The sequence below is a fragment of the Sapajus apella genome, unplaced genomic scaffold (assembly GCF_009761245.1).
Source record: "Sapajus apella isolate SASKATOON/1434 unplaced genomic scaffold, GSC_monkey_1.0 scaffold59, whole genome shotgun sequence".
In the NCBI taxonomy this organism is placed as follows: Eukaryota; Metazoa; Chordata; class Mammalia; order Primates; family Cebidae; genus Sapajus; species Sapajus apella.
In genome coordinates, this window is record NW_022436999.1 from 3,866,285 (window position 1) to 3,893,814 (window position 27,530).

Genomic DNA, 27,530 nt, shown 5'->3' on the forward strand with positions numbered 1-27,530 from the left:
TTTATGTAATAAGTGATTGAGGTTTAATCTTTTTTCTTTATTTTTTTAAGATGGAGTCTGGGTCTGTTGCCCAGGCTGGAGTGCAGTGGCATGATCTTGGCTCACTGCAACCTCCATCTCCTTCGTTCAAGTGATTCCTCTGCCTCAGCCTCCCGAGTAGCTGGGATTACAGGCACAGGCAGCCACACCCAGCTAATTTTTGTATTTTTTGTAGAGATGAGGTTTCACCATGTTGCCTAGGCTGCTCTTGAACTCCCAACCTCAAGCGATCCTCCTGCCTTGGCTTTCCAAGGTGCTGGGATTACAGGCGTGAACCACTGAGCCTGGCTGAGGTTTAATCTTTTTAGAGTCATAGATAAGCTTGAGAAAATGTTGAAAGCTAAGAATGTTATTCCTAGAAAAATGTACACAGAAAACTCACATACATTTTCAAGGGATTAAAGTTTCCCTAAAGCTATCCACAAAACCCAATAAATTCTAGTGCTTCTCACTTGTTAGGAGAGGAATATAGGTGAATCAGTTTGACCAAATATGGTGAGATCATGGCAAAGCTAGGACTATCACCTAAATTTCCCAGTCTCAACTGAGGATAATTTTGCACCCCAAGAGACATTTGGCAACATCTAGGGAAATTTTTGGTTGTCAGAACAAGTGGGGAGGAAACACAGGCATCTAGTAAGTAGAAGCCAGAAGGCTGCTAAACATCCTACGAGGTACAAAATAGCCCCTTAAAACAAAGAATCATCTGCCCAAAAAGTCAATAGCAAGGAAGCTGAGAAACTCTGCTCTAGGTCCTCTCCCTACTGTACTACCTGCCTGCTAGGCCTGCAGTGCCACAGTTGCATATAAAGTAATGGAAGACAGCATGCTGATTTAAGGAATTTATCATCTTACAGGAGGAGTAAGATGGATATACATATACACAAGCTCACACACACAAAGAAAATGACATGGTAAATGCCAAACGAATGTTTCAAGCAAAGTGTCACAAGTAATCAGAGGAGGGACATTGCATAGTTAAAGTGACCAAAATCACACAGAGGAAATAGTCAAGATCAAAAAAAGAACTGCTGTTAAAAAAAAAATGGGGAGGGCTCTGGCCCTCAACTTTTTTTCCGAGTCTTGCTCTGTTGCCCAGGCTAGAGTATAGTAGTGCAATCTCGGCTCACTGCAACCTCTGCCTCCAGGGTTCAAGTGATTCTCTTGCCTCAGCCTCCCAAGTAGCTGGGATTATAGGTGCCTGCCAGCAAACCCAGCTAATTTTTGTATTTTTAGTAGAGAAAGGGTTTCACCATGTTGGCCAGGCTGGTCAAACTCCTGACCTCAAGTGATCTGCCCACCTCAGCCTCCCAAGTGCTGGGATTACAGGTGTGAGCCACCATGCCCGGCCCTCTAGCCCTCAGCTTCTTCTCTAATGCTGAGTAAAACCATGATCTAATTCACAAAAATTTTAGGCTTCCTTCTTAGGCACTGGTTTACCAATGAGGGCTATTTCCATATCCATAAATGAAAGCATGCCAGTTTGAACTCGTCGTCTATTTCTTGGAGCTCAGCCAAGGTTAAAAAGACCTATAAAAAACTTGACTACTGGGGTTCCTGTTCTCTAATCATTCATCTTGATGTGACCAAATTACCTTTTAAAAAATTAATGAGTACTTCCTTCCCTCTATAATATCAACTTTCTCCAAGAAAAAGTTATAAATCTCTACTTCTAATAGGTAGTACTGCTAATTGGACATAAAACTCACTACAGATTCCTAAGGTTGGATATTTGTACCTCTTTACAGTCAGTTCCCATTGTCTACCATACGTTAATTTCCTTGTTAATATGCTGGTGAGTAAAAAGAAAAGACAAAGATAAAATATATTAAATAAATAGACAGATAGGTAAACTGAGTTGTCTTTAATGTTTCTGGATTGTGGTTAAGATCCAATATACTATAATCAAAGTTTTCTCAGCTAGGAATCCAAATGTTTATGATTCCACTAGGTACATAACTTACATTGAATAGATACTTGGAAGAATAATGTTTCCAGGAGAGTCAATTTGGCTTAAAGAATAAGATACCTAGTCTTTATTTCTCATATTTCCCCTTTTGCTTTTTAATGTTGTTTTTGCTTTGACATCACTACTCATGGAAAACAGGAAAACCCTGTCCTATCAACATTATTAAAAAGTGACATGCTTTAATTTCATTAGCATTGTTTAATCCAGTGGTCTTTTTAGCATTATTTAATCTAGGGTTTTTAAAATTAGTCAACATATCGAAAAATGTTTGACACATATACTGTATATATTTATAAATTACACACATATACTGTATTAATGTGTTATATTATCATATATACACAAAAGTACAAAGTTTAACTGAATACCAACAATCATTACAGACAAAATTTCTAACACTCTTTGCTGTTTCAGTGATTCATTTAGAGAATGTTGGGTTAGAGGTCCTCCTAGGAGCCGGGATAATCCATTTTGGCTTCAGTATTCTTAAAGACAACAACAACAACAAAACAGTATTCTTAAAAACTAGTTTCTGGAATGGCCTGTGATTCTTTAAATAACCTTACGAAAGCAGCAGAGAGTAAAGAATGACATGGGGCTATCTTTTGGGCTGCAACAGGTTAACTAATCAACACCCCTAGTCCATGGAGTTTATGTACCAGTTAAACTTAGACCGGTTTTGAGATAGGAATGAGTTTACCCTGTTCAAGCAACAGAATTATGGCCCAATGTGGCTAGACACTGATAAGAGTAGGATGGGAAGAGAGTAGGAGGAGACAAAATCAGAGATGCTGAAAGAAGCTACAGCAAGTAAGTCCTTAAGAACATGTAGGTAATTGAGACATCTGCGTTTCATTCTAAGCAATGGAAGGGTTTTAGGCAGAGGACTGACAAAATATGATTTGCATTTAAAAAAATATTTTGGTTACTGTATGGAGAAAGGATTACACGTGTGCAAGAATCAAAGCAGGGAGGCTAGTCAGAAGAAGATTTGCAATAGTCCAGACGAGAGATTCCTGAGGCTTGGACTAAGAAGGCAGTAGAGGTGTAATATAGTTCAGATCTGTGTCTCCACCGAAATCTCATGTTGAATTCCAATTCCCAATGTTGGAGGTAGGGCCTGGTGGGAGATGACTGGATCATGAGGGCAGAGTTCTTATAAATGCTTTAGTACCCTTCCCCCTTGGTACTGTATACTGTGTGAGTTCTCACGAGATATGGTTGTTTAAAGGTGTATGGTGGTTCACGCCTGTAATCACAGCACTTTGGGAGGCCAAGGTGGGTGAATCACTTCAGTCTAGGAGTTTGATACCAGCCTGGGCAATGTGGGGAAACCCCATCTTTACAAAAAAAAAAAAAAAAAGAAAGGCTGGGTGCAGTGGCTAACGCCTATTGTAATCCCAACACTTTGGGAGGCCAAGGCAGGTGGATCACTTGAGGTCAGGAGTTTGAGACCAGCCTGACCAACATGGTGAAACCCCCGTCTCTACTAAAAAAAATTACAAAATTAGCCAGGCATGGTGGTGCATGCATGTAGTCCCAGCTACTTGGGAGGCTGAGGTAGGAGAATCGCTTGAACTGGGGAGGCAGAGGTTGCAGTGAGCCAAGATCACACCACTGCCCTCCACCCTGGGCAACAAGAGCGAAACTCCATCTCAAACAAATAAATAAATAAAGCAAAAATTAGACAGGTATGGTGGTGTGCGCCTGTAGTCCCAGCTACTCCAGATGTCGCAGTAGGAGGATCACTTGAACTTGGGAAGTGGAGACTGCAGTGAGCCAAGATCACACCACTGCACTCCAACCTGTGTGACAGAGACCCTGTACCAAAAATAAAAATAAAAAATAAAAAAAAGGGTGTGGCACCTCCCCTTCTTCTTGATCCTGCTCCTGCCATATAAGATGCCTGCTCCCACTGTGCCTTCCACCATGAGTAAAAGCTCCCAGGGGCCTCACCAGCAGCAGATGCTGCTATGCTTCCTGTACAGCCTGTAGAACCACAAGCCAATTAAACCTCTTTTCTTTATAAATTACCCAGTCTCAGGGTTTTTTTAATAGCAGGGAAAAAATGGACTAATACATGGGATCTATAGGATGATGGTGTTGAAAACATCCCTAGCTCAACCTTTATTGCACCAATTATTTGTACCTGTTATGCAAGGAAATATGTAGCCAGAGTCTCCAGAAAGGACCAGGCAGGAATCAGGGGACCAAAAAGGTATTTAATGTCTCCACCTGCCTCAGGAGAAGGGCAATAATAGCTTCTAAAACATGGCAGAATATTCATTTTGTACAGGTGATTTATCCACAGTTACATATCACTATGGGTAACTCAAAGAAACCTACACCTCTTTGTGATAGCATGCTGTGTTATTTCCTGCTTTGTATAACCACTTATTTGAATTTGCATATATTTTGCCATTAAAGAAATATAACATGTTATAACTGCCTGTTTATTTCTGACTTTCAATCATATCACCATCCGGTTGGACAGCTCTTAGGGAGAAGAATGTCTCACTGATTTTAATCTTAAAGGTGGGGAAGACTAGAGATAACAAGTTTGGGAACAAAAATCAAGAATGAGTTCTGTTAGAAACATGTTAAGTTTGAGATGACTATTAGACATTCAAGGAGAGATGTCAAGTAGGCAGGTGGATATGAGAGGCTGGCATTCTGACTTTGAGAGCAATCACTATATCAATGGTATTTAAAGTCATACAATTAGATGAGAATACAGGAAAAGAATGTAAATTAGAAGACATAAATTAGCGGCCCACGGATCCATCTGCTGACTCACAGACATGATTTTATTATAATATTATTTTTGGTCTCCATGCATTTAAAGACTTATGCCAGAATTTTTAAATTAGTAGAGTTCACATTTTTAAATTAGTAGAGTTCACATTTTTTAAAAATCCATACTCCAAGTTTCTTTTTAAAGAACTGGACAATCCAGTAACAGTTGGCTTGAACTATATGGCAGCTTTCTCATTTATATGAGGCATGAATTCTCTAATTCACCATAATGTCTTTTCAACTGAAGCCAACTGTTATCTTCCACCTACCATCATATTTGTATATCACTATTTTTCTAATACAAAGAAATATTTCTCAGGATCCATATTGCTAATAAAACTACAAAAATGAAAGATAGACCCTAGAAGCATTATGTTTAAAGAAAAAATGAGAGGGGATATATTTCCTTATGAATTTAAGAACATTCCTATGTATTAGAAAATGCAAACAATCACTCTATATCATTCATTTATATCACCTGTTTGGCTCTTATAGGCATCTGAGTTTGCAATATCTGGGGTGGATACAGAAGAGACCAAGCCTGAGCCATTTCAATATTTAGATATCAGGTAAAACAGGAATCAGGAAAGGAAAAAGTAGAAAGGATAATAAGATAGGAGATAGAAGAATGTGAATGTGATGCTTTTGAGAGCTAGAATAATGAGTCCAAATAAGTGTCCACTGGACTGGAAAACAAGAAAGCCATCAACATGATCAGTTTCAGTGTTGTTACATAAAAAGATGTCAGATTAAAGTTGGTTGAAGAATAATGAAGAATAAGAAATTATACCCAAGTAAACAGGGAAATAATAGAAATAAGAGCAGAAATCAATGAAATAGAACACATATATAAAGAATATCAACAAAGCCAAAAGTTGGTTATTTGAAAAGACTAATAAAATTGATAAACCCACGGGAGGAATTATCAGGAAAAAAGAGAGTAGCACAAGTAAGCAAAGTAAGGAATGAAAAAAAGAGACATTTCCTAGTTATCTACCAAACAGGAAAAAAATTGTCAGAGGATATCATAAACAAGTATATGCCAATAATCTTTTTTTTGGAGAGGGAGACAGGGTCTCATTCTGTTGTCCAGGCTGTAGTGCAGTAGCATCATCATAGCTCACTGCAGCCTTGAACTCCTGGGCCCAAGCCATCCTACCACCTTAGCCTCATGAGTATCTGGGATTCCAGACTCACGCCACCAGGCTAATTTTTAAAATTTTTTGTAGAGACGGATTCTCATTGTATTGCTCAGGCTGGTCTCAAACTCCTAGCATGAAGTGATCCTCCCACCCCAGCCTCCCATAGTGCTGGGATTACAGGCACGAGCCACTATGCCTGGCTTATGTCAACAATTAAAAATTTTGAAAGACAACATATTTAGATGATAGATGAAATATATAATTTACAAAACTGAGATATTAAGAAATAGAATACACAAATAGCTCCATAACAATTCAAAAAATTATATCCATAATTCAAAAACTTCCCTTAAAAGAAAACTCCAGATGGCTTCACCAGTAGATTCTAACTAAACATTTAAGGAGAAAACAATGACAATCTTATACAAACTCTTCCAGAGAACATAAAAGTAGGAAACATCTTAAACTTGTTGTATGAAGCTAGCATGACTTTTTTAAATCAAAGCCTGACAATATCCAAGCACAGTGGCTTACACCTGTAATCCCAGTACTTTGGAGGCAGGATTCGAACTCAGGAGTTTGAGACCAGCCTGGGCAACACAGTGAGACCCCCATCTCCCAAAAAAAAAATTTTCAAAATTATCCAGGTGTGGTGGTGTGCACCTGTAGTCCCAGCTACTTGGGAGGCTGAGGTGGAAGGACTGCTTGAGCCCAGGAATTTAGGCTACAGTGAGCTATGACTGAGCCACTGCACTCCAGCCTGGGTGAAAAGACAATTCTGTCTCCTTAAAAAAAAAATGTTGGGTGTAGTGGCTCACACCTGTAATCCTAGCACTTTGGGAAGCCGAAGCAGGTGGATCACCTGAGGTCAAGAGTTCAAGATCAGCCTGGACAACATGGTGAAACCCTGTCTCTACTAAAAACACAAAAATTAGCTGGGTGTGGTAGTGCACACCTGTCATCCTAGCTACTCGGGAGGCTGAGGCAGGAGAATCTCTTGAACTTGGGAGGCAGAGGTTGCAGTGAGCCAAGATTGTGCCACTGCACTCCAGCTTGGGTGACAGAGCGAGACTTTGTTTCCAAAATAAATAAATAAATAAATAAATAAATTGCCTGACAAGGCCATTTTAAGAAAGATAGACCAATATGACTCATAAACAGAATTTGTTTTAAATCCTCTAAAATATATTAGCAAAATGAACTTAGCAATCTATAAAAAGAATAAGACATCATGGGCAAGTTGGATTTATCCCAGGAATTCAAAAATCAATGTATTTCAATACAATAACAAAATAAAGGAGAAAATACACATAATTATCTCAAGAAATGCAGAAAACATTTGATTACATTCAACAACCATTCGCGATTTAAAAAAAAAAAAAACTCTTAGTAAACCAAGAATAGAAATGAACACATTAATCTGATAAAGGGATCTACAAGCCTACTGGAGATATGAGATGTTGAAAGCTGTCATTTTGAAATAGGGTATCAGTCAAGATGCCCACTATCACCACATCTACTGAACATTGTATTGTGATCCTAGCCAGGTAGACCACAGGAAGAAAAGACAGAAACAACATAAAAGACAAGAAAGAAATAAAATTGTCATTTTCAAAGATAATAGTCCATATAGAAATCCAAAAGAATCTACAAGTAATTAGAATAAGTGAGTTTAGGAAGGTTCCTCAATACAAGAGAATTATATAGAACTCAATTGCATTTTTATGTACCAGAAAGAAACAGAAAAAATGTTTAAAATCCCCATTTATGCTTAAATTTAAAAATCACAGAAAACTATAAATACATTATTAAGAGAAACTAAAGGTCTAAATAAATACTTAGATTCAAAAACTCAACATTGTGGTCTAGCAATTCCACTACTGGGTATACACCCAACCGAAATAAAATTAGTATTTCAAAGAGATATCTGCATCTGCACGCCCATGTTTACAGCAGCACCATTCACAATAGCCAAGATATAGAATCAACCTAAGTGTTCATCACAGACGAATGGATAAATGTCACATACGCTATTATGAAAGATATATATATATATGTATCTCTAGTGAATATATATATATATATATCTTTCTAAAATGGAATACTATTTGTCCATAAAAATAATAAAATCTTGTTATTTGCAACCACATGGATAAACCTGGAAGACATTATGTTAAGTGAAACAAGCCAGGCACAGAAAGATAAATACTGCATGAGCTCACTCACATGTGGAATCTAAAAAAGTTAATCTTGGTGGGCATGGTAGCTCCCTCCTGTAATCCCAGCTACTGAGGAGGCTGAGGTGGAAGGATAGCTTGATTCCAGGAATTTGAGACCAGCCTAAGAATCATAGTGAGACCTCATCTCTAAAAAAAAAATTAAAAGTTAGGCAGATGTGGTAGTGTGTGCCTATAGTCCTAGTTGTTTGGGAGGGTAAGATAGGAGGATTGATTGAGCCTAGGACCTCAAGGCTGTATTGAGTTGTGATCATGCCACTGCATTCTAGCCTGGGTGACAGAGAGAGAGCATGTCTCTACAAAATAAAAATAAAAAATAAAAGAGTTCATCTCATAGAAATAAGAGAGTAGAATAGTGGTTACCATAGGCTAGGATGGTTGGGAGGAGGGGAGGATGAGAAAACGTTGATCAAAGAATATATAATTACAGTTATATAGGAGGAATGAGTTCAAGAGATCTAGTGTACAGCATGGTGACAATAGTTAATGATGATACATTACTGGAAAATGCAAAGATAGTGTATGTTAAGTATTTTCATCATTAAAAAATGTTAACTATGTGAAGTAATGCATTTGTTAATTAGCTAAATTTAATTATTCTACAATGTATATATGCATAAAACATTATCTTTTACATAATACATACAATTTCATGTCAATTTTTTAAAACCCTTCGATAATTTAAAGAAGTCAGTTCCCTAAAAACTGATCTACACAATACAATCTCAATCAAAATCTCAAGAAAGTTTTATAGAACCTGAAAACCTGATTCTAAGACTTATAAGAAAATGTAAGCTAGGCATGGTGGCGGGCACCTGTAGTCCCAGCTACTTGGTGGTGAGGCAGGAGAATGGCTTGAATTCGGGAGGTGGGGCTGCAGTGAGCTGAGATCGTGCCACTACACTCCAGTTCAGGTAATAGAGTGAGACTCCATCTCAAAAAAAAAAAAGAAAGAAAAAAAAGAAAAGAAAATGTAGAGCATCAAGAATATCCACGATATTGTAGAAAAAGAACAAGATGGCAGGTCTTGCTGTCCCAGATATCCAGAGTTATTCTAAAACAACACTGAATAAGGAAGTTTCTAATAATTGGTGTAAGAATAGAAAAATAGACAAAGAGGACAAAAACAGGTCTAGACATATACAGACACTTGTTTTGTGATAAAGTGGCATCGCAGAGCAATGAGGAAAGGTTTATCTTTTCAATCTGTGGTTCTAGGCAGATTGGCTATTGCTTTGGGAGAAAAAAATGGAACTTAACCCTATTGTACATCATATATAAACACACCTAAAAAATCAATTTCAGGTGGATTGTAAATCTGAATGGCCAAGGTTAAAACCATAAAACTCCAAGAAAATAACCTAGAGAGAATATGTTCATGACTGTGTGTAGGGAAAGGCTTGATAAACTGTACTAGACAGATCTTCTGTTTATCAAAAAAAAAAACATTAAAAGAATGTAAAGGCGATTCACAGAATAGGAGAAAACATTTACAACATAAATTTAACTCCCAGAGGGTTCATATGCAGCATATATAAAGAATGCCTATAAAGATAACTTGATAGAAAATGAAGCAAGAAAAAAAAGAAAATGAGGCAAGAGACTTGAATGGACACTCCATAAAAGAAAATATCTAAAAGACCAATAAATTACAAAAAGATGTTAAATTTCATTAGTGATTGGGAATATGCAAATTAAAATCATAATGAACTGTCACTATAAGCCAAACATAATAGATAAAATTTTAAAATATTACAGTATCAAAATGTTGACAAGGATGTAAAACAAAGTCCATTTTCATACAGGCAATTTTCATAGAGAGGAAGGTTAAATTAGTGTAATCACTTCTGAAAACAGCTGGAAACAATGGGATTATTCATATGCTACTGATGGGAAGGTACATTCATGAAAACGATCTTGGTAAACAGTTTGGCATCATCTATAAAAGTTACAGTTGCACATGCATGGACACACACATATAAACTCCATGACCCAGAACTCCACTCATAGACACATATGCCCAATAATGAGTGTAAATGTTCAACTGCAGCATTCTTTGCAAGAGCTCCCAAATGTGATGCTATATTGTATTTTATATATATATATATATATATATATATATTTTTTTTTTTTTTTTTTAGATGGAGTCTTGCTCTGTCACCCAGATTGGAGTGCAGTGGCATGATCTCGGTTCACTGCGACCTCTGCCTCCCAGGTTCCAGTTCCAGCGATTCTCCTGCCTCAGCCTCTTGAGTAACTGGGAGTAACTGGGATTACAGGTATGTGCCACCATGCCTGGCTAATTTTTGTATTTTTAGTAGAGATGGGTTTCACCACATTGGCCAGGCTGGTCTTGAACTCCTGACCTCAGGTTCAGGTGATCCACCCACCTCAGCCTCCCAAAGTGCTGGGATTACAGGCGTGAGCCACCCCACCTGGCCTACATTGTATTATATTCATACACTATATATATAAATGTCCATCGATAATAGAATGGATAAATAAATCATGGTATATTCCATTTATACCATGGAATACTATATGGCAACAATCATAGTCACACACAACACAGGTAAATCTTACAATGTTTGGAAAAAGAAGCCAGACAAAAAAAAGAACACATACTAGATGATTCATTTATACTAAATTTTAAAAACAGGTAAAATTAAATGACAGTGCTTAGGGAGGCATGCTTAAGTAGTAAAAGTATAAAGAAAACAAGAAAGCAAATATCATGAGACAGGATAATGGTAACCCTTAGAGGGTAGTGAGGGGACAAAGATTGCAAGGGGTCACAACAGGAGCTTCTGGAGTCCTAGGAATCTTGTTTCTTAACCTAGTTTCTAGTTACACAGCTGTTCTCTTTACATAAATCATTCAGTGTTTATTTTTGTTCCAGGCACTTTTCTTGGTGAGTTATATTTCACAATAAAGAAGCCTAAAAAAAGACTCAGGGGGCAGATTAAACAGATTAGACAAAGCCAAATAAAGAAAAAGGGAATTGTAAAAGAGATGGGAAGAAATTGTACTAATGAATGAATCTAGAGAGACTAATATATGTTAAATATTGAATTCCAGCAAGAAAGAAGAAAGGATAAAGACAATCTTCAAAGAGAAATTTTAAATTGATAAAATATATCAATCCTATTATCCAAATATTTTTCTGAATCCCAAGCCGGAAATAAAACACCTAGACTCATCATAGTGAATCTTCAGAACCATAAACTCAAAGAAAAGATCTTAAGAAAACATACTGAAAAATTACATTACTTACAAAGAATCAAGATATAGACTGACAGTTATCTTCAACAGTAATAATGGAAGCCAGAAGACAATGGAATGCTATCTTGAAAATGATACACTGCCAAGCCAGAACTTTATACTCAGAGAAAATCTCTTTAAGATTAAAATCAAAATAAAGACATTTTCAGAATGACAAAGTTCATTATTAGGGCCCTAAACTGTTAAAGAATGATTTTAAGGAAAATGATTCCCCAAAGAAGGTCAGAGATATAAGAAATGGTAAACAAAGAAAAAGGTATATATAGCTGGGTGCAGTCGCTTCTGCTTGTAGGAGGACCAAACGAGAGGCTCACTTGAGGCCAGGCATTGAAGACCAGCCAGGGCAACACAGCAAGACCCGATTTCTACAAAAAACAAAATTAGCCAGGTGCAGTGGCACATGCCTGTAGTCCCAGTTACTCAGGAGGCTGAGGCAGGAGGATCGCTTGAGCCCAGGAGTTTGAGGCTGCAGTGAGTCATGATCATACAACTGCACAACAGAGCAAGACCTCATCTCTTTAAAAAAAAAAAAAAAAAAAAAAGGCCCAGCATGGCAGCTTATGCATACCTGTAACCCCAGCACTTGGGGAGGCCAAGGCAGGAGGACCACTTGAGCCTAAGAGTTTGAGACCAGCCTGGGCAACACAGCAAAACCCTGTCTCTATAAAAAAGAGACAGGGTGTGGTGGCTCACACCTGTAATCCAAGCTACTCAGGAGGCTAAGGTGGGAGGATCATTTGGGCCTGGGAGGCTGCAGTTATCTGTGATCACACCACTAACTGCATTCCAGCCTGGGAAAAAGAGTGAGACCCCATATTAAAAAAAAAAAAAAAAAAGAAGAAGAATAAGAATAGAGGAAGGTAAACACTGTGGTAAATCTAAACAAATATTGACTATAAAGCAAGAACATAGGCTGGGCACAGTTACTCACGCCTGTAATTTCAGCACTTTGTAGGACCGAGACAGATAGATTTCTTGAATCCAGGAGTTTGAGACCAGCCTGGGCAACATGGTAAAAATCCATCTCTACTAAAAATGCAAAAAAAATCAGCCAGGTGTGGTGGCACACACCTGTAGTTCCAGCTACTCAGGAGGCTGAGGTGGGACAATCACCTGAACCCAGGGAGATCTAGGCTAAAGTGAGGCAAAATCCCACCACCGTACTCCAGCCTGGGTGACAGAATAAGACCTTGTCTCAGAAAAAAAAAAAAAAAATCAAGAATATTAGCCAGTGGTGACGCACACCTGTAGTCTTAGCTACTTGGGAGGCTGAGACAGAAGGAGCACTTGAGCCCAAGTGTTTGAGGTTACTGTGAGTTATGATAGCACCACTGCACTCCAGCCTGGGAAACAGTGACACCACCCCATCTCTTAAAAGAAAAAAAAAAAAAAAAGAAAGAAAGAAATACAAAAATAATAATCGAATATGCATTTACATAAAAGTGAATGAAAAAGAAAGCAAACAGGAATGGAGAAATAAAGAGAGCAAGAATGGATGATTTTTCCTTTCATTTTTGTTTCCTATTTTATTTGTTTTGAGTCAAGGTGTCGCTCACTCTGTTGCCCAGGCTGGAGTGCAGCGGTGTGATCTTAGCTCACTGCAACCTCCACCTCCTGGGCTCAAGCGAGTCTCCTGCCTCAGCCTCCCAAGTAGCTGGGATTACAGACAACTACCACCGCACCCAGCTAAATGTATTTTTAGTAGAGAGTGGGGGTTTCACCATGTTGGCCAGGCTGGTCTCGAACTCCTGACCTCAAGTGACCCACCCACCTCGGCCTTCCGAAGTGCTAGGATTACAGGTGTGGGCCACCATGCCTAGCCTATTTTTGTTTTCTTTATTCATCTCTTAAGTTTATTCTTCTTTTTACAAAAAAAGAAGCCATGAATGACTTTTTCATTAAGTTTCTTATAACAGCAATCAGGAAAACACAGTCATGCCTGAAGGGAAATGTGGCATCTAAACTGAGTTTAATACATATCAAAAGTCAAAATGATGTGGGTGTTAGACTATTTGCCACTTTATCTATACCTCTGCTATAGTAATTAAAATGTATCATTATTAGATCAATTACTGTTCACTTCAGTCTACCCTGTTGTTGCTCAAGTTATACTTTGTTTAGTTAGAATAATCTAGGTGCTTGGCACATGTGAATTTTCCTAATCTGCTAAGCCTTACCACTTAAATTCTGTTATCTTTTATTGTTGCTGATGTAAATAGTTCTAAAATGATATAAATTTTCATATAGAATAGATCAAAATCACTGATCCTTTCTTGATGGCCCAAGGTCATTGGTATAAACTACTACTACTATTGCTGATACAAAGAAACGCCCTCAGTAGCTGTGGTGTAAGGGCTTTTGTGACTGCCACACTGTCAGGTATTCTCTTCTTGGTCATCACAGTGTTGGCATCTAGTGGCCTCTTCTACCAACCTGTGAACTGATTTTGTGGAGCCATTCTGCTTAGGGCCTCTTTTGATTACACTTCCTGGATACAGCAAGAAAAATAGAATTAGGGGTGGAGCCTGAAAATGTTACTGAATTGTTGCAATCTCATGATAAAACTTTAACAGCTGAAGAGTTACTTTTTATGGAGGAGCAAAGAAAGTGGTTTCTTGAGATGGAATCTACTGCTGGTAAAGATGCTGTGAACACTGCTGAAATGACAACAAAAGATTTAGAATATTGCACAAATTTAGTTGATAAAGCAAAGGCATGGTTTCACAGGACTCCAATTTTGAAAGAAGCTCTACTGTGGGTAAAAGGCTATGGAACAGCATCACATAGTAGAGAGAAATCTTTCATGAAAAGAAGAATCCATCAACGTGGCAAACTTCTTTGTTGTCTTATTTTAGGAAACTGTCGCAGGCACTCCAATCTTCAGTAACCACTACCCTGATCAGTCAGCAGCCATTAATATCAAGGCAAGACCCTTCATCAGCAAAAAGATTACAACTTGCTGAAGGCTCAGATAATTATTAGCAATTTTTAGCAATAAACTACTTAACTAAAATATGTACTTTAAAGACATAATGCTATTGCACACTTAATAAGCTATAGTATAGTATAAACATAACTTTTTTTTCCTGAGACAGGATCTCCCTCCGCCCCTCAGGCTGAAGTGCGGTGTTATGTTCATAGCCCACTACAGATTTAACCTCCCAGGCTCAAGCATCCTTCTGCCTCAGTGTCCCAAGTTGCTGGGACTACAGGTGGGTATCACCACACCTGGCTAATTTCTCTTTTTGTAGAGATGGGGTCTTGCTATGTTGGGCCGCCTGACTGGTATCAAACTCCTGGCCTCAACTGATTTTCCCCACCTTAGCCTACCAAAGTGCTGGGATTACAGGCATGAGCCACCAAAACACTCAGCATAACTTTTATACGCACCGGGAAACCAAAAAACCTATGTGACTCACTTTATTGCAACCTTTGCTTTATTGCCATGGTCTAACACCAAACCTGCAATATCTCCAAGTTATGCCCATACTGTGAAAATTAAATGAGATGATGAGAGCAAAACATACAGTACAAGGTTTAAACGGTGTTTCAAATGTTAACTGTTAACTTTTAAAATCCTAAGTACACTTTGGGAGGCTGAGGCGGGTGGATCACGAGGTCAGAGATCGAGACCATCCTGGTCAAAATGGTGAAACCCCATCTCTACTAAAAATACAAAAAATTAGCTGGGCATGGTGGCGCGTGCCTGTAATCCCAGCTACTCAGGAGTCTGGGGCAGGAGAATTGCCTGAACCCAGGAGGCGGAGGTTGCGGTGAGCCGAGATTGTGCCATTTACTCCAGCCTGGGTAACAAGAGCGAAACTCCGACTCAAAAAAAAAAAAAAAAAAATCCTAAGTAATAATTTCCATTTAAATAGGCTTCCTTAACTATTTTCTCCATGGTATCCTTATGAAAATGCTACTACAGGCCAGGCACAGTGGCTCACGCCTGTAATCTCAGCACTTTGGGAGGCCAAAGTGGGTGGATCACCTGAGGTTGGGAGTTCGAGACCAGCCTGATCAACAAGGAGAAATCCCATCTCTACTAAAATTACAAAATTAGCCAGGCAAGGTGGCGCAAGCCTGTAATCCTAGCTACTCGGGAGGCTAAGGCAGGAGAATCACTTGAACTCGGGAAGCAGAGGTTGCAGTGAGCCGAGATCACACCATTGCACTCCAGCCTGGGCAACAAGAGCAAGACTCCGTCACAAGAAAAGAAAATGCTACTACAAATATTAACAGTGGCTAATATTTCATGAACACTTACTACTATATGTTAACACTGTGCTGAATTCTTTATGGGGAATCTGAATCCTTAGAAAAGCCCCTGGAGGTAGGTATCATGACATTCCTATTACTAACAAACACTCAGAGAGGCTAAATAGCTTGTCCAAATTCATAGGCTGGTAAGTGGGGAAAATAGAATTCATATAGGTTTCACTCCAGAATCCATAATTGTAAGCACTCCCCTAACCTGAGAGGAGCATCAGCTTCTGCTGCTGCTAAAAACTGCTTACAAGCAAGTTGAGAACAAGATAATTCATTTTCCTTTAACCTTATTTTCTACTTGATCATCCAAGGTCCCAGTTGGAAAGGCAGGAGTTTTTTGTTGTTGTTGTTGTTTTCTTTTTTAACTGTTGCTTTTTAACTTACCCACTCACAGTCAATCCCAAGTACTGGAAAATCTTGTAATTCACTTCTAAGCAAGGGCTGGATTTGATCCCACTCTGCCTCCTGAGACACCGTCACCACCTTTGCTTTAAGGATCCGTTCCTCCCACGAAGATCTGGGGGCACTGGAGTGCAGCTGATCATCTTCTGGAGGGGGCAGCTCTCCACTGCCCAGCACTTTCTGCTGCGGCTGCTGGGTCACAGGACTTGTTTTACTCCTTCGGCGGCGCTGGATGCCTTTCCACAGGACAAACCCCCCTACAGCCACACCCAGAAGGGTAGTCACTGTCAAAGCCACTAAGTTCTGTCTAGACATCTTCGACTTTTCTACTCTTTAGAAAAGCATAACACTAATCCCACAATCTGCAAAACAAATGGCAAAAAGATATTTATATACAGAATATAAACCTTTATATAAACAAGTTTTCCCCCTAAAAAAAGTCCCATTTATAATCTCTGTGTCAACGAACTAAAACAACTGCTATAAATTTCCATGTGAAATAGTAGCAATAGTTTGATTTCTTCATCTTCTTAATCTCTGTATTCCATCTCTATCTCCATCTGTACCCCAGGAAATAAATCTCCCTGCCCTCTGATAGTTCCCCAGGGCTCTCTTAATGATATAAAAACATATTAATCAAAACAACAGACTATCTGCACAATGAGAAGTGATCTAGGGGAAAAAAAAAAAAACAATAAGCTAAACCCTCACCTCCAACTGCTGATTAATGGGTTAATCTTTTAGTTAATGGATCTTCTTCAAAGTATTTTGCATTTTAAACCTTTGGTCACCTAATAGTTGAAGGAAAACTTTTGCTTCTCAATTTAAAAAAATCATAACCATCAGTCAGTTGGTGGGGAAATATTTTTTTTTTTTTACTCTCTGGAAGGTGTAGCAGTCAGGGAGTGGTGGAAACAGGCTGAAGTCAACACTTTCTCTTGCTCCAGAAGGCTCAGTGGTTTTCCATAGAAACTGATTTGGTTATTGGAGGGTAAGGCAGGGTGGTAGAAAAGAGAAAGGATCGAAAAAGAAAAAGGTAGAACTTAGACAGATATCCAAGATGCACAGAAGGAGGTTACAAACTGAAGTGTCCACAGCGCCAGGCAGTTAATATAAATAAATGAAGCCACAAAATTGTCCCTTTTTCATTTTTCTGTAACATGTGGCTTTTTCCATATATGGAAAGGAAATGAGTATACAGCACTATTTCTGTACTATTAAAATAACAGTAAAAGTGCAACAGTAATATATAATAAAAGAGGACAAAAACTACCTTCAGAGGCAGTTTTTGTTGAAAGTTCTTGCATTCTGTAAAGCTGTCTACTAACAAATTGCCCTCTTTGATAGCCTCAGCAATGACAAGTGTTTACTCCCTCCTTAGAGCCTGTTAAATAGGTGGAGAGAGCTCTGAGACTCCACTTTACAGTCTTCCCGTGACCTGGCTTATAGAATTATCATCCTGACCAAGGACTTCTGCACAGTTCCAAGTTTGTCAATATATCTCTTCAAATGTGGCATTCAGGTCTATATACAATATTTGAGGCCGAGCATGACGGCTCACGCCTACAATTCCAGCACTTTGGGAGGCTGAGGTGGGCAGATTGTTTGCGCTCTGGAGTTCAAGACCACCTAGGGAAACATGGCAAAATCCTGTCTCTACTTAAAAAAACAAACAAAAAAGTTTACAAAACATTAGCCAGGCGTGGTGGCACGCACCTATAGCTTCAGCTACTCGGGAGGCCGAGGTAGGAGAATCACCTGAGCCTGAGAAGTCAAGGCTGCAGTGAGCCATGATCACGCCACTGCAGTCCAGCCTACGTGACAGGAGTGAGACCCTGTCTAAAACAAACAAACAACAAACAAACTTGAGATACAGTCTAACCGATGCCACGTATAGTGACACTATTACTTCCCAGTAGCTGGACCCTATATTTTATTAATGCTGTATGAAATGATATATTTTTTTAGTAACAGAATCTCATTGTTGGGTCATATAAAGCCTATAGGAAATTAAAATTCACTGACACCAAATCAAGTTCTCCATTTTATATATTTGTAATTTATATTTTGCATTTAAATAAAAAATGCTGCTTCTAAATTTCATCTTGTCTGTTTCAGCCAAATGTTTCATCTATTGAGACCAATTTACATCTTGATTATGTTTCCCTCTCAACTTAAACATAATTTTATATACAAAACTGAATATTTGTTTTCAGAGAAAATAACATATTCTAACATAAGCTTTTATTAATTCATTTTTATTTGGAGAGGTTTTGTAAGCTGCATGTTTTTCTTCCTTTTTAAGCCAAAGGATCATTCAGCAAACCTATATATAATACATTCAATAAGCCAGACACCGTAATAGACCCTGGGTAAAAAGAGTCTGAAAGGCACATTCTGCCTTCAAAAAATTCACAATTTAGCCAAGGAAAAATACACATGATGAACAAGTGGCAAAGAGTGAGATAACACAACAAGTGAAGCACATACAACCACGCAAATGGCTTGTACTTGAGGAAAGAGTGGGGATATTGTTTTTATTTTTATTTTTTTGAGACAGGGCCTCACTTTGTCACCCAGGCTGGAGTGCCATGGCACAATCTCAGCTCACTGCAGCCTTGACCTCCTGGGTTCAAGTGATTCTCCCATCTCAATCCCCCAAGTAGCTAGGACTGACCACAGATGCATGCGAGCACCCCAACTAATATTTTGTATTTTTGGTAGAAACGGGGTTTTGCCAGGCTGCCCAGGCTGGTCTCGAACTCCTGAGCTCCAATGCCCCAGCCAATATTTTGTATTTTTGGTAGAAATGGGGTTTTGCCAGGTTGCTCAAATTCCTGAGCTCAAGCAATCTGCCCACATTGACCTCAAAATAGTGCTAAGATTACAGGCATGAACCACCACATCTGGCCGAGTTGGGGTATTATTAAGAGAAAACACTTGCTGAGAGAGATGGTGTCTGCAGCTGGCATTCAAACAGGAGTGAGAGTGCTCCAGGTGCACGACGCAGATAGGAGGAGGGCAGCCCAGGCGGAAGGATAGCTTGTATACAAATGAAAGGGCAGGAAACATAACAGGATAGGCGACACACTTAAACAAATGTAAAATATAGGCAGGTGCAGTGGCTCACGCCTGTAATCTCAGCACTTTGGGAGGCCAAAGTGGGAGGATCACCTGAGGTCAGGAGTTTGAGACTGGCCTAGGCAACCTGGCAAAACTCCATTTCTACCAACATGGTAAAAACCCAACTTTAATAAAGATTCAAAAATTAGCCAGGTGTGGTGGCCATGTGCTTGTAGTCCCAGCTACTCAGGAGGCTGGGACACAAGAATCGCTTGAACCTGGGAGCAGAGGTTGCAGTGAGCCAAGATTGCACCACTGTACTCCAGCCTGGGGAACAGAGTAAGACTCTATCACAAAAACAAAAACAAACAAGCAAAAGAAGGTAATCTGTGCTATACATGTAAAATACACACCAAATTTTTGAATACTTACTACAAAAAATGTAAAATTTTTTTGATAATTTCCACACTGATTTTTATGGTGATTTCTTTATTGTGGTAAAATATATATAACATAACATTTACGATTTTAGTCTTTTTTTTTTTTTAAGACAAGGTCTGGCTCTATAACAGAGGCTGGAGTGCAATGGTACAATCTCAGCTCCCTGCAACCTCCATCTCCCAAGCTCAAGCCAGCCTCCTATCTTAGCCTCCCAAGTAGCTGGGGCTATCGGTACTCCCCCTACAATGCCCAGCTAAATTTTTCTTTAAATATTTTTTGTAGAGACAGGGTTTCGCCATGTTGCCCAGGCTGGTCTCAAACTCATGAGCTCAAGGGATCCTCCTGCCGTGGCCTCCCAAAGTGCTGGGATTACAGGCATGAGCCAACACACCTGGCCCATTTTAGCCATTCTTAAGTGTACAATGCAGTGACAATAAGCACATTCATACTGCTATGCAACCATCACCATCACCCATTTCCAGAAAAATTTCATCCTTACAAACAGAAACTATAACTCAACAAGAATTCCCTACTCTCTTCTTCTTCTAACCTCTGATAATTCCTATTATACTTTCTATCTCTATGGATTCCACATTAATTTTTTAATACATATGTTGAAATAATGTTTGGAATATACTGGGTTAAATATAGTCATGTGCCACATAACAATGTTCCGGTCAACAACAGACCACACACACAATAGTTCTACAAAATTATAAGATTACAATGGAGCTGAAAAATTCCTATTGCCTAGTGACTTCATAGCCATCCTAACTGTCCTAACATCACTGCACAATGCATTATTCACCAATGTGTGTAATTATGCTGGAGTTAACAAACCTACAACACAGCCAGTCGTATAAAAGTACAACACGTGCAATTACATACAGTATATACTTGACAATGACAAGAAACGACGTTACCGGTTTACGTATTTACAGTATTTTTTACTCTACAGTGTACTCCTTCTACTTATAAAAAAATTAATTGTAAAGCAGCCTCAGGCAGGCCCTTCAGGAGTTATTCCAGCAGGCATTGTTGTCATAGGAGATGGCAGCTCCATGCCTGTTATTGCCTCTGAAGATTTTCCAGTGGGATGAGATGTGGAGGTAGAAGACAGTGATATTGATGATTCTGACTCTGTGTATGTCTAAGCTAACATGAATGTGTGTATTTGTGTCTTAGTTTTTAATGAAAAAGCTTAAAAAGTTAAAAAAAAAATTTTTAATGACCTGAGTGAATTAATGCAAGAACAGAAGACCCAATACTGCATGTTCTCACTTATAAGTGCACATGGAAATAAAGATGGGAATGACAGACATCGGGGACTACTGGTGGGGAGGAGAAGACAGTGAAGGGAGCTGTGGGCTGAAAAACTACCTATGCTCAGTGCCCGAGTGAAGGACTCATCCATACCTCAAACCCCAGCATAACACAATCTACTCATGTAACAAACCTGTACATGTACCCCCTGAATTTAAAATAAAAGTTGAAATTACATATACATATAAAAAGAATGACTCAACCATTGAGAAAGTAGAATGACAACACACAGAATGGGAAAAAATATTTACAAATCATATACCTGGAAAGGGTGTATATCCAGAATATATATAAATTGTTTACAATCAAATAATAATTAAAAAAAATTAAAAAACTGGCTAAGGATCTGATTAGGTATTTTTCTTCTTCAATTTGTTTTTTAATATAATTTTTTAGAGACGAGATCTGGTTCTGCTGCCCAGGTTACAGTGCAGTGATGCAATCATAGCTCAAGACAGCCTCAAATTCCTGGGCTCAAGTGATTCTTCTGCCTCAGCCTCTTGACTACCGTTGTGCTAACTGAAGAGACATGTCCAGCTAACTGAATAGACATTTCCTGATAGAAGGTAATGCAAATGGCCAATAAGTACATGAAAAGATGTTCAATATCATTAGCTGTTAGGGAAATGCAAATCCAAATCACAATCAGATACCACTTTACACCCAGTAGGATGGTTCTAGTCAAAAAAACAACTAAAGCCAGGTATGGTGGCTCACACCTGTAATTCTAGCAGTTTGAGAGGCCAAGGTGGGAGGATCACTTGAGGCCAGGAGTTTGAGACAAGACTGGGAAACATAGTGAGACCCTACCTCTATAAAAAAAAAAAATTAAATTAGCCAGGAGTAGTAGCGTGCCTATAGACTTAGCTACTTGGGAGGCTGAGGGAGGAAGACGGTTTGAGCTCAGGAGTCTGAGGCTGCAGTAAGCTTTGATCACTCCACTGCACTCCAGCCTGGTCTATAGAGTAAGACCTTGTCTCTCAAAAAAAAAAAAAAGACAAATAAACTGGCAATAATGTGGAGAAATTAGAAACCTCATCCATCGTTGGTGGGAATGTCAAATGGTACAGCTTCTCTGGAAAACAGTCTGGCAGTTATATGACCTAGCAATTCCACTGGGAGGTATCTACCCAAGGGAAATGAAAACACATGCCCACACTAAAGTTCATAGCTATTCATAATTGCCCAGAAGTGGAAATAACCCAAATGTCAATTAGTTGATGAACAGATCATTAAAATACAGTATATCCATATGTTATGAGTTGAACTGTATTCCCCAAAAAGTTATGTTGAAGGTCTAACCCCCAGTACCTGTGAATGTGACCTTATTTGCAAACAGGTTTTTCGCAGATGTAATCAAGTTAAAACAAGGTCATACTGAAGTAGGGTGGGCCCTTAATCCGCTATGACTGGTGTCCTTACAGGAGGAGGAAAAGAAACAGACGTACTCCAAGAGAATCCAACGTGGAGACAGACACACAGGGAAGGTGACTATTTGAAGACAGAGGCAGAGACTGGAATTATGCAGCTGCCAACTGAGAAATGCCAAGGATTGCCTACAACCACCAGAAACTAGGAAGAGGCAAGGTGGGATTCCCCCCTGCAGCCTTCAGGAAGAGCATGACCCTGCTGATACCCTAATTTTGAACTTTAGCTTCCTTAACTGCAAGAGAATAAATCTCTGTTGTTTTAAGCCACCAGTTTGTGTTACTTTGACCACAGCCCTACAAAACAAACATACCATAGGATGAAATTTCATTCAGTAATATAAAGGAACGAAGAACTGATACAAGCTGTAGCATGGATGAATCTTGAATACATTATCTGAAGTTAAAGCAGCCAGTCACAAAATACCACACATTGATGGCTGGGCGCGGTGGCTCATGCCTGTAACCCCAGCACTTTGGGAGGCCGAGACGGGTGGATCACCTGAGGTCGGGAGTTCTAGACCAGCCTAACATGGAGAAAACCTGTCTCTACTAAAAATACAAAATTGGCTGGGCGTAGACGCGCATGCCTGTAATCCCAGCTTCTTGGGAGGCTGAGACAGGAGAACAGCTTGAACCCGGGAAGTGGAGGTTGCAGTGAGCTGAGATCGCGCCACTGCACTCCAGCCTGGGCAACAAGAGCAAAACTCTGTCTCAAAAAAAAAAAAAAAAAAAAAAAAAAGAACCACACACTGTATGATTCCATTTATACAAAACACCAAGATCTAGAAAGACAGAAATATTAGTGGTTGCCTAGGGCTGGGGTCTTAGGGGAGTCAGGGATAGGGAGTGACTTGGGTGGTAAAAATGCTCTAAAATTAATTATGGTGATGGTTGCACAACTCTATGAATATACTAAAATCATCAAATTGTACACATTGAATAATGAACTGTATGGTATGTGAAATACATCTCAATAACGCCATTAAAAAATGATTTTGGGCTGGAGTGGTTCATGCCTATAATCCCAGCATTTTGGAAGTCCAAGGCGGGTGGATCACTTGAGCCCAGGAGTTCAAGACCAGCCTGGGCAACATGGTGAAACCTCGTCTCTATAAAAAATACAAAAATTAGCCAGGCATGGTGATACATACCTGCAGTTCCAGCTACTTGGGGGGCTGAGGCAAGAGGATCAGTTGAGCCCAGAAGGTCAGGGCTGCCACTGCATTCCAGCTGGGTGACTGAATGAAACTCCACCTCTTAAAAGAAAAAAAAAATTGACAAGTTGACTCTAAAATTAATCTGGAAAAGAAACTAATAATAGCCAAAATACTGTTTTTTAAATAATAGTGGACATGAGCTGATATAGTATATGACTTCCAATAAAATAATTATGATGGAGTATTTACCCTATTAGATGTCAACATATAACATACAGTTTAATAGAGGATGTTGTGGTATTGGTCCAGCAAAATAGAAAAGTAAGCCATAGAACAGAAGTAAGTCTAGAAACAGACCCTGTATGAGAAATGAGTACATGAGGCCAGGCAAGGTGGCTTATGTCTGTAATTCCAGCACTTTGGAAGGCCGAGGTGGGAGAGTCTGCTGAGGCTGGGAGTTTGAAGCTAGCCTAAGCAATATAGCAAGACCTCATCTCTATCTCTACATATAAAAATTAAAAAGAGAAAAAGAAATTAGTACATGATAAGTGTGACATTTCAGATTAATGGCTCAAGAATGGACTGACTACTCGAAGTGACAGTGTTTGGAAAACAACAATTACACACACACAATTCCAGAGGAATTAAAGAAAAACTCACACTATTCCCACAAGAACTTTGAGGAGAAAACTGAGCTTTAGAAGAAAACCCTGCTCTTTCTAAGAGTAGAGGAGGGGCCAGGCACAATGGCTCACAGCACTTTGGGAGGCCAAGGCAGGCAGATCACCTGAGGTCAAGAGTTTGAGACCAGCCTGGTCAACATTGTGAAACCCCATCTCTACTAAAAATATAAAAAGTAGCCGGGTGTGGTGGCACATGCCTGTAATCCCAGCTACTCAGAAGGCTGAGGCAAGAAAATTGCTTGAGCCCTGGAGGCAGAAGTGTCAGTGAGCCGAGACCATGCCATTGCACTCCAGCCTGGGCAACAAGAGCGAAACTCCCTCTCGAAAAAAAAAAAAAAAAAGAGTAGAGGAGGATTTTTCAACCTCAACATAACTGACATTTTTGGCTGGTGAAGTTCTTTGTTGTGGGAAGCTTTCCCATGCGCTGTCGGATGTTTAGCAGCACCCCTGGCTTCTACTCACTAGATAACCAATAGCAGCACCACCCTAGTAGAACAAACAAAAAATGTCTACAGACATTGCCAAATAACCCTGAGAGCAAAAATCTCCCCCATTTAACAACCACTCAGATTGGGAATGATAGCCACAAAATACAAACACACACAAAACAAACTGATAAATTAAAACCTAAAATTTTAAACCTTGTTTCAACAAAGATGCCATATAGTTAAAAGACAGGCAACAACTTTAAAAAAGCAATAAGGACTAAATATTATAAATATATAAGAATAACAAAAGATCAAAATCCAGAACATATAAAATACTACTGTAAGTCAATAAGGAAAAGAAAATCCAATAGAGATGTTTCTTAAAAGAGGAAATACAAATGGCCATCAATCAAGAAAACATGGTCAATCTCAATAGTGATTAGGTGAATGCAAATTAAAACACCAATGAGAAATCACTTTTCCATCCATCAGATTGGCAAAAATAGAAAAGATTCATACCATTAAATGTTCAAAAGAGCATGGGGGAGCAGGCACCGTGGCTCACTCCTGTAATCCCAGCTACTTGGGAGGCTGAGGCAGGAGAATAGCTTGAGCCCGGGGGGCAGAGGTTACAGTGAGCCAAGGCCAGTGGATCACTGGCGGTCAGGTGTTTGAGACTAGCCTGGCCAACACGGGGTGAAACTCCATCTCTACTAAAAATACAAAAATTAGCAGGGCATGGTGGCAGGCACCTGTAATCTCAGCTACTTGGGAAGCTGAGGCAGGAGAATTGCTTGAACCCAGGAAGCGGAGGCTACGGTGAGCCAAGATCGTATCACTGTACTCCAGCCTGGGCAACAGAGCAAGACTCTTATCTCAAAAAAACAAAAAAAGCATGGAGGAAATTATTTTATACACTGGGGGTGGCAGTTTGGCATTCCTATATGTCCATACTCGCCCACTCAGCAATTCCACCTGCAGGTACCCATCCTTGAGAAATGCTCACATGGGCACAGAGGCGTGTGGAAGGATGTTCTCTGCCACACTGTGTCTAACATTGAAAAACTGGAAACAATCTATGGAATCTTACATAAGCATGGAACTTACAGAGCAAGCAGAAAGAATAGGTAGATCTCTAGGTACTGACAAAGAAAAAATTCCAAGACCCATTTTTAAGCATAAAATGTCAAGTTGCAGAATGCATAAAACATACATATTTGTAAAAGTTTAACATGAAAGCTTACAAATATATATCTTACACGTACACATACCTGTCAATAAATGCAAAGAAAAATACACCCAAACTGACAACAGTTCTTATTTTGTGGGAAAGGGACTGGTAAAGAAGAAAAGGTGGAGATGGAAAAAAAAAATCAAAGAGGATCTGTCTTCCTCACTCCCCACCCTCAACACCAAGGAGCACAGCAAGCTAAGAAGAATCTGTCTTGTTTAACATTTTTACATAATTTTGTTACAAGACTTTATGCACGGACTATAACTGGAATATTTAAAAAACACATTTTTAAAACAAGCTCAACTTGACCAAATTTAATCCATCTTCCCCCCTGCGCCCCGACCTCCACGTCCTAATTCCTATGATTTAAAAAACCTTTCACGGCAATTCCTTCTATCCTTGTAACAGAACTAAAAAAAAAAAAAAGTATAATTTTGTGTTTTTGAGGAGAGGGTATATAGAGGAGTCTGAATGTTGTATTCATATCAAAAGGATATCAAGAGCTTATCGAGGAATGCTTGTTTGTATTTTAAGGAGCAGGTGTCAATTTTGTAATAAATAATGATCAAGTTTCTTAAGTTTTGATCCATCCCAGGGATGTGAAAAGCGAAAGAGGTGGCCCTCGACCAGGCCCAGAGCAGGGTGTGGTCCGGGAGGACAGGAATGGTAGCGGGGGGTGGCAGCTCCCATGTATCCAGGGAAGAAAACACCAGCTGTGGCCGCCTCGAACCCGCAGCGCCCGAGGAGCTACCAGGTGCCGCGGGCGGGGCCTCCTTTTTAGCTGATTGGGACACACAGCCTGAAAGGTCTGGTAGGGACTCCCAGAGACAGGGTAAAGGGGTCGGAAAAAGAGGCCCAAGAGGGCGTGGGAGGCCGAGGGCTGGGGTGAGGCCCTCCTTGAGCACCTGGGTGGTCAATCGCCCCGCGTGGGCGACGGGGGTGAGGAGGGTCACGTCGAGGGGCGGGGAGAGGGGCAGGGCCAACTCGCTCCGGGACAGCTGGGTCCCCGCAATGTCACCCCCGCACACGGTAATATGCCCCGCTCCACGACCCCTCTTGGTCTGCACTGGAAGCCCCTCTGCCCCGAGCACAATCCCGGCGCGAGGCCTCGCCGGCCCCTAAGCCTCACTTACCTGCGGTCTCGGACTGGCCCGCACACCTGCCGCGGCCTCACGTTAAAGAGATGGAACCTGTGCGGCCGCCTGCGCGAACCCACCCGGATTCACTAGGGCCGTAACCACTTCCGTTCCTACGGCCGGCCTGGAGGGCGGAATCCCAGTTGGGGTGTTCGAACGGGCGACGCCATCTTGTACGGAAGCTACCGGGGCAAGTGTTGCCTACCCAGTCTCTCTCCTCTGTTGAACAAAGGATCTGTTAAAATTGGAAGGGCTTAATGTCGTCTTCCGAAAAGTGACGCCTTTGTTTCTGGGATGGTATTTTTGTGTTCTGGTTTTGGCTTTGAAGGGAGAACCCTTTAGAATCCTCACAAATGCTATCTGGGACATCTACTTTTCATTCTTTAGTATCCTGCGTACTGTTTTTCTGTTCAACGATGACAGTAAATAGAAGGAAAAACACTGTATTTAAGTAATGTAGTCCTCATTACCAGTACTCGTTATCCTATAGTCACTATAA

General features: G+C 39.9%; 1 protein-coding gene across 3 annotated transcripts in view; it reads right to left on the minus strand.

Annotated features, from left to right (window-relative positions):
• EXD2 (exonuclease 3'-5' domain containing 2) overlaps nucleotides 1-27,212 on the minus strand; it is a 42,633-nt gene extending 15,421 nt beyond the window's left edge. Inside the window, exons 1-2 of one of the 3 annotated variants that reach the window (XM_032245810.1) lie at nucleotides 27,029-27,212; nucleotides 16,119-16,498 (exon numbers count right to left, since the gene is read on the minus strand). In XM_032245810.1, the coding sequence (XP_032101701.1) occupies nucleotides 16,119-16,451 (333 nt within the window). In that variant the 5' untranslated portion in view covers nucleotides 16,452-16,498; nucleotides 27,029-27,212. Of the gene's footprint in view, nucleotides 1-16,118; nucleotides 16,499-23,544; nucleotides 23,596-27,028 lie in introns of those variants that run through there. The other 2 variants (XM_032245811.1, XM_032245812.1) reach the window with 2 other exon arrangements.
• Nucleotides 27,213-27,530: the final 318 nt, after the last annotated feature.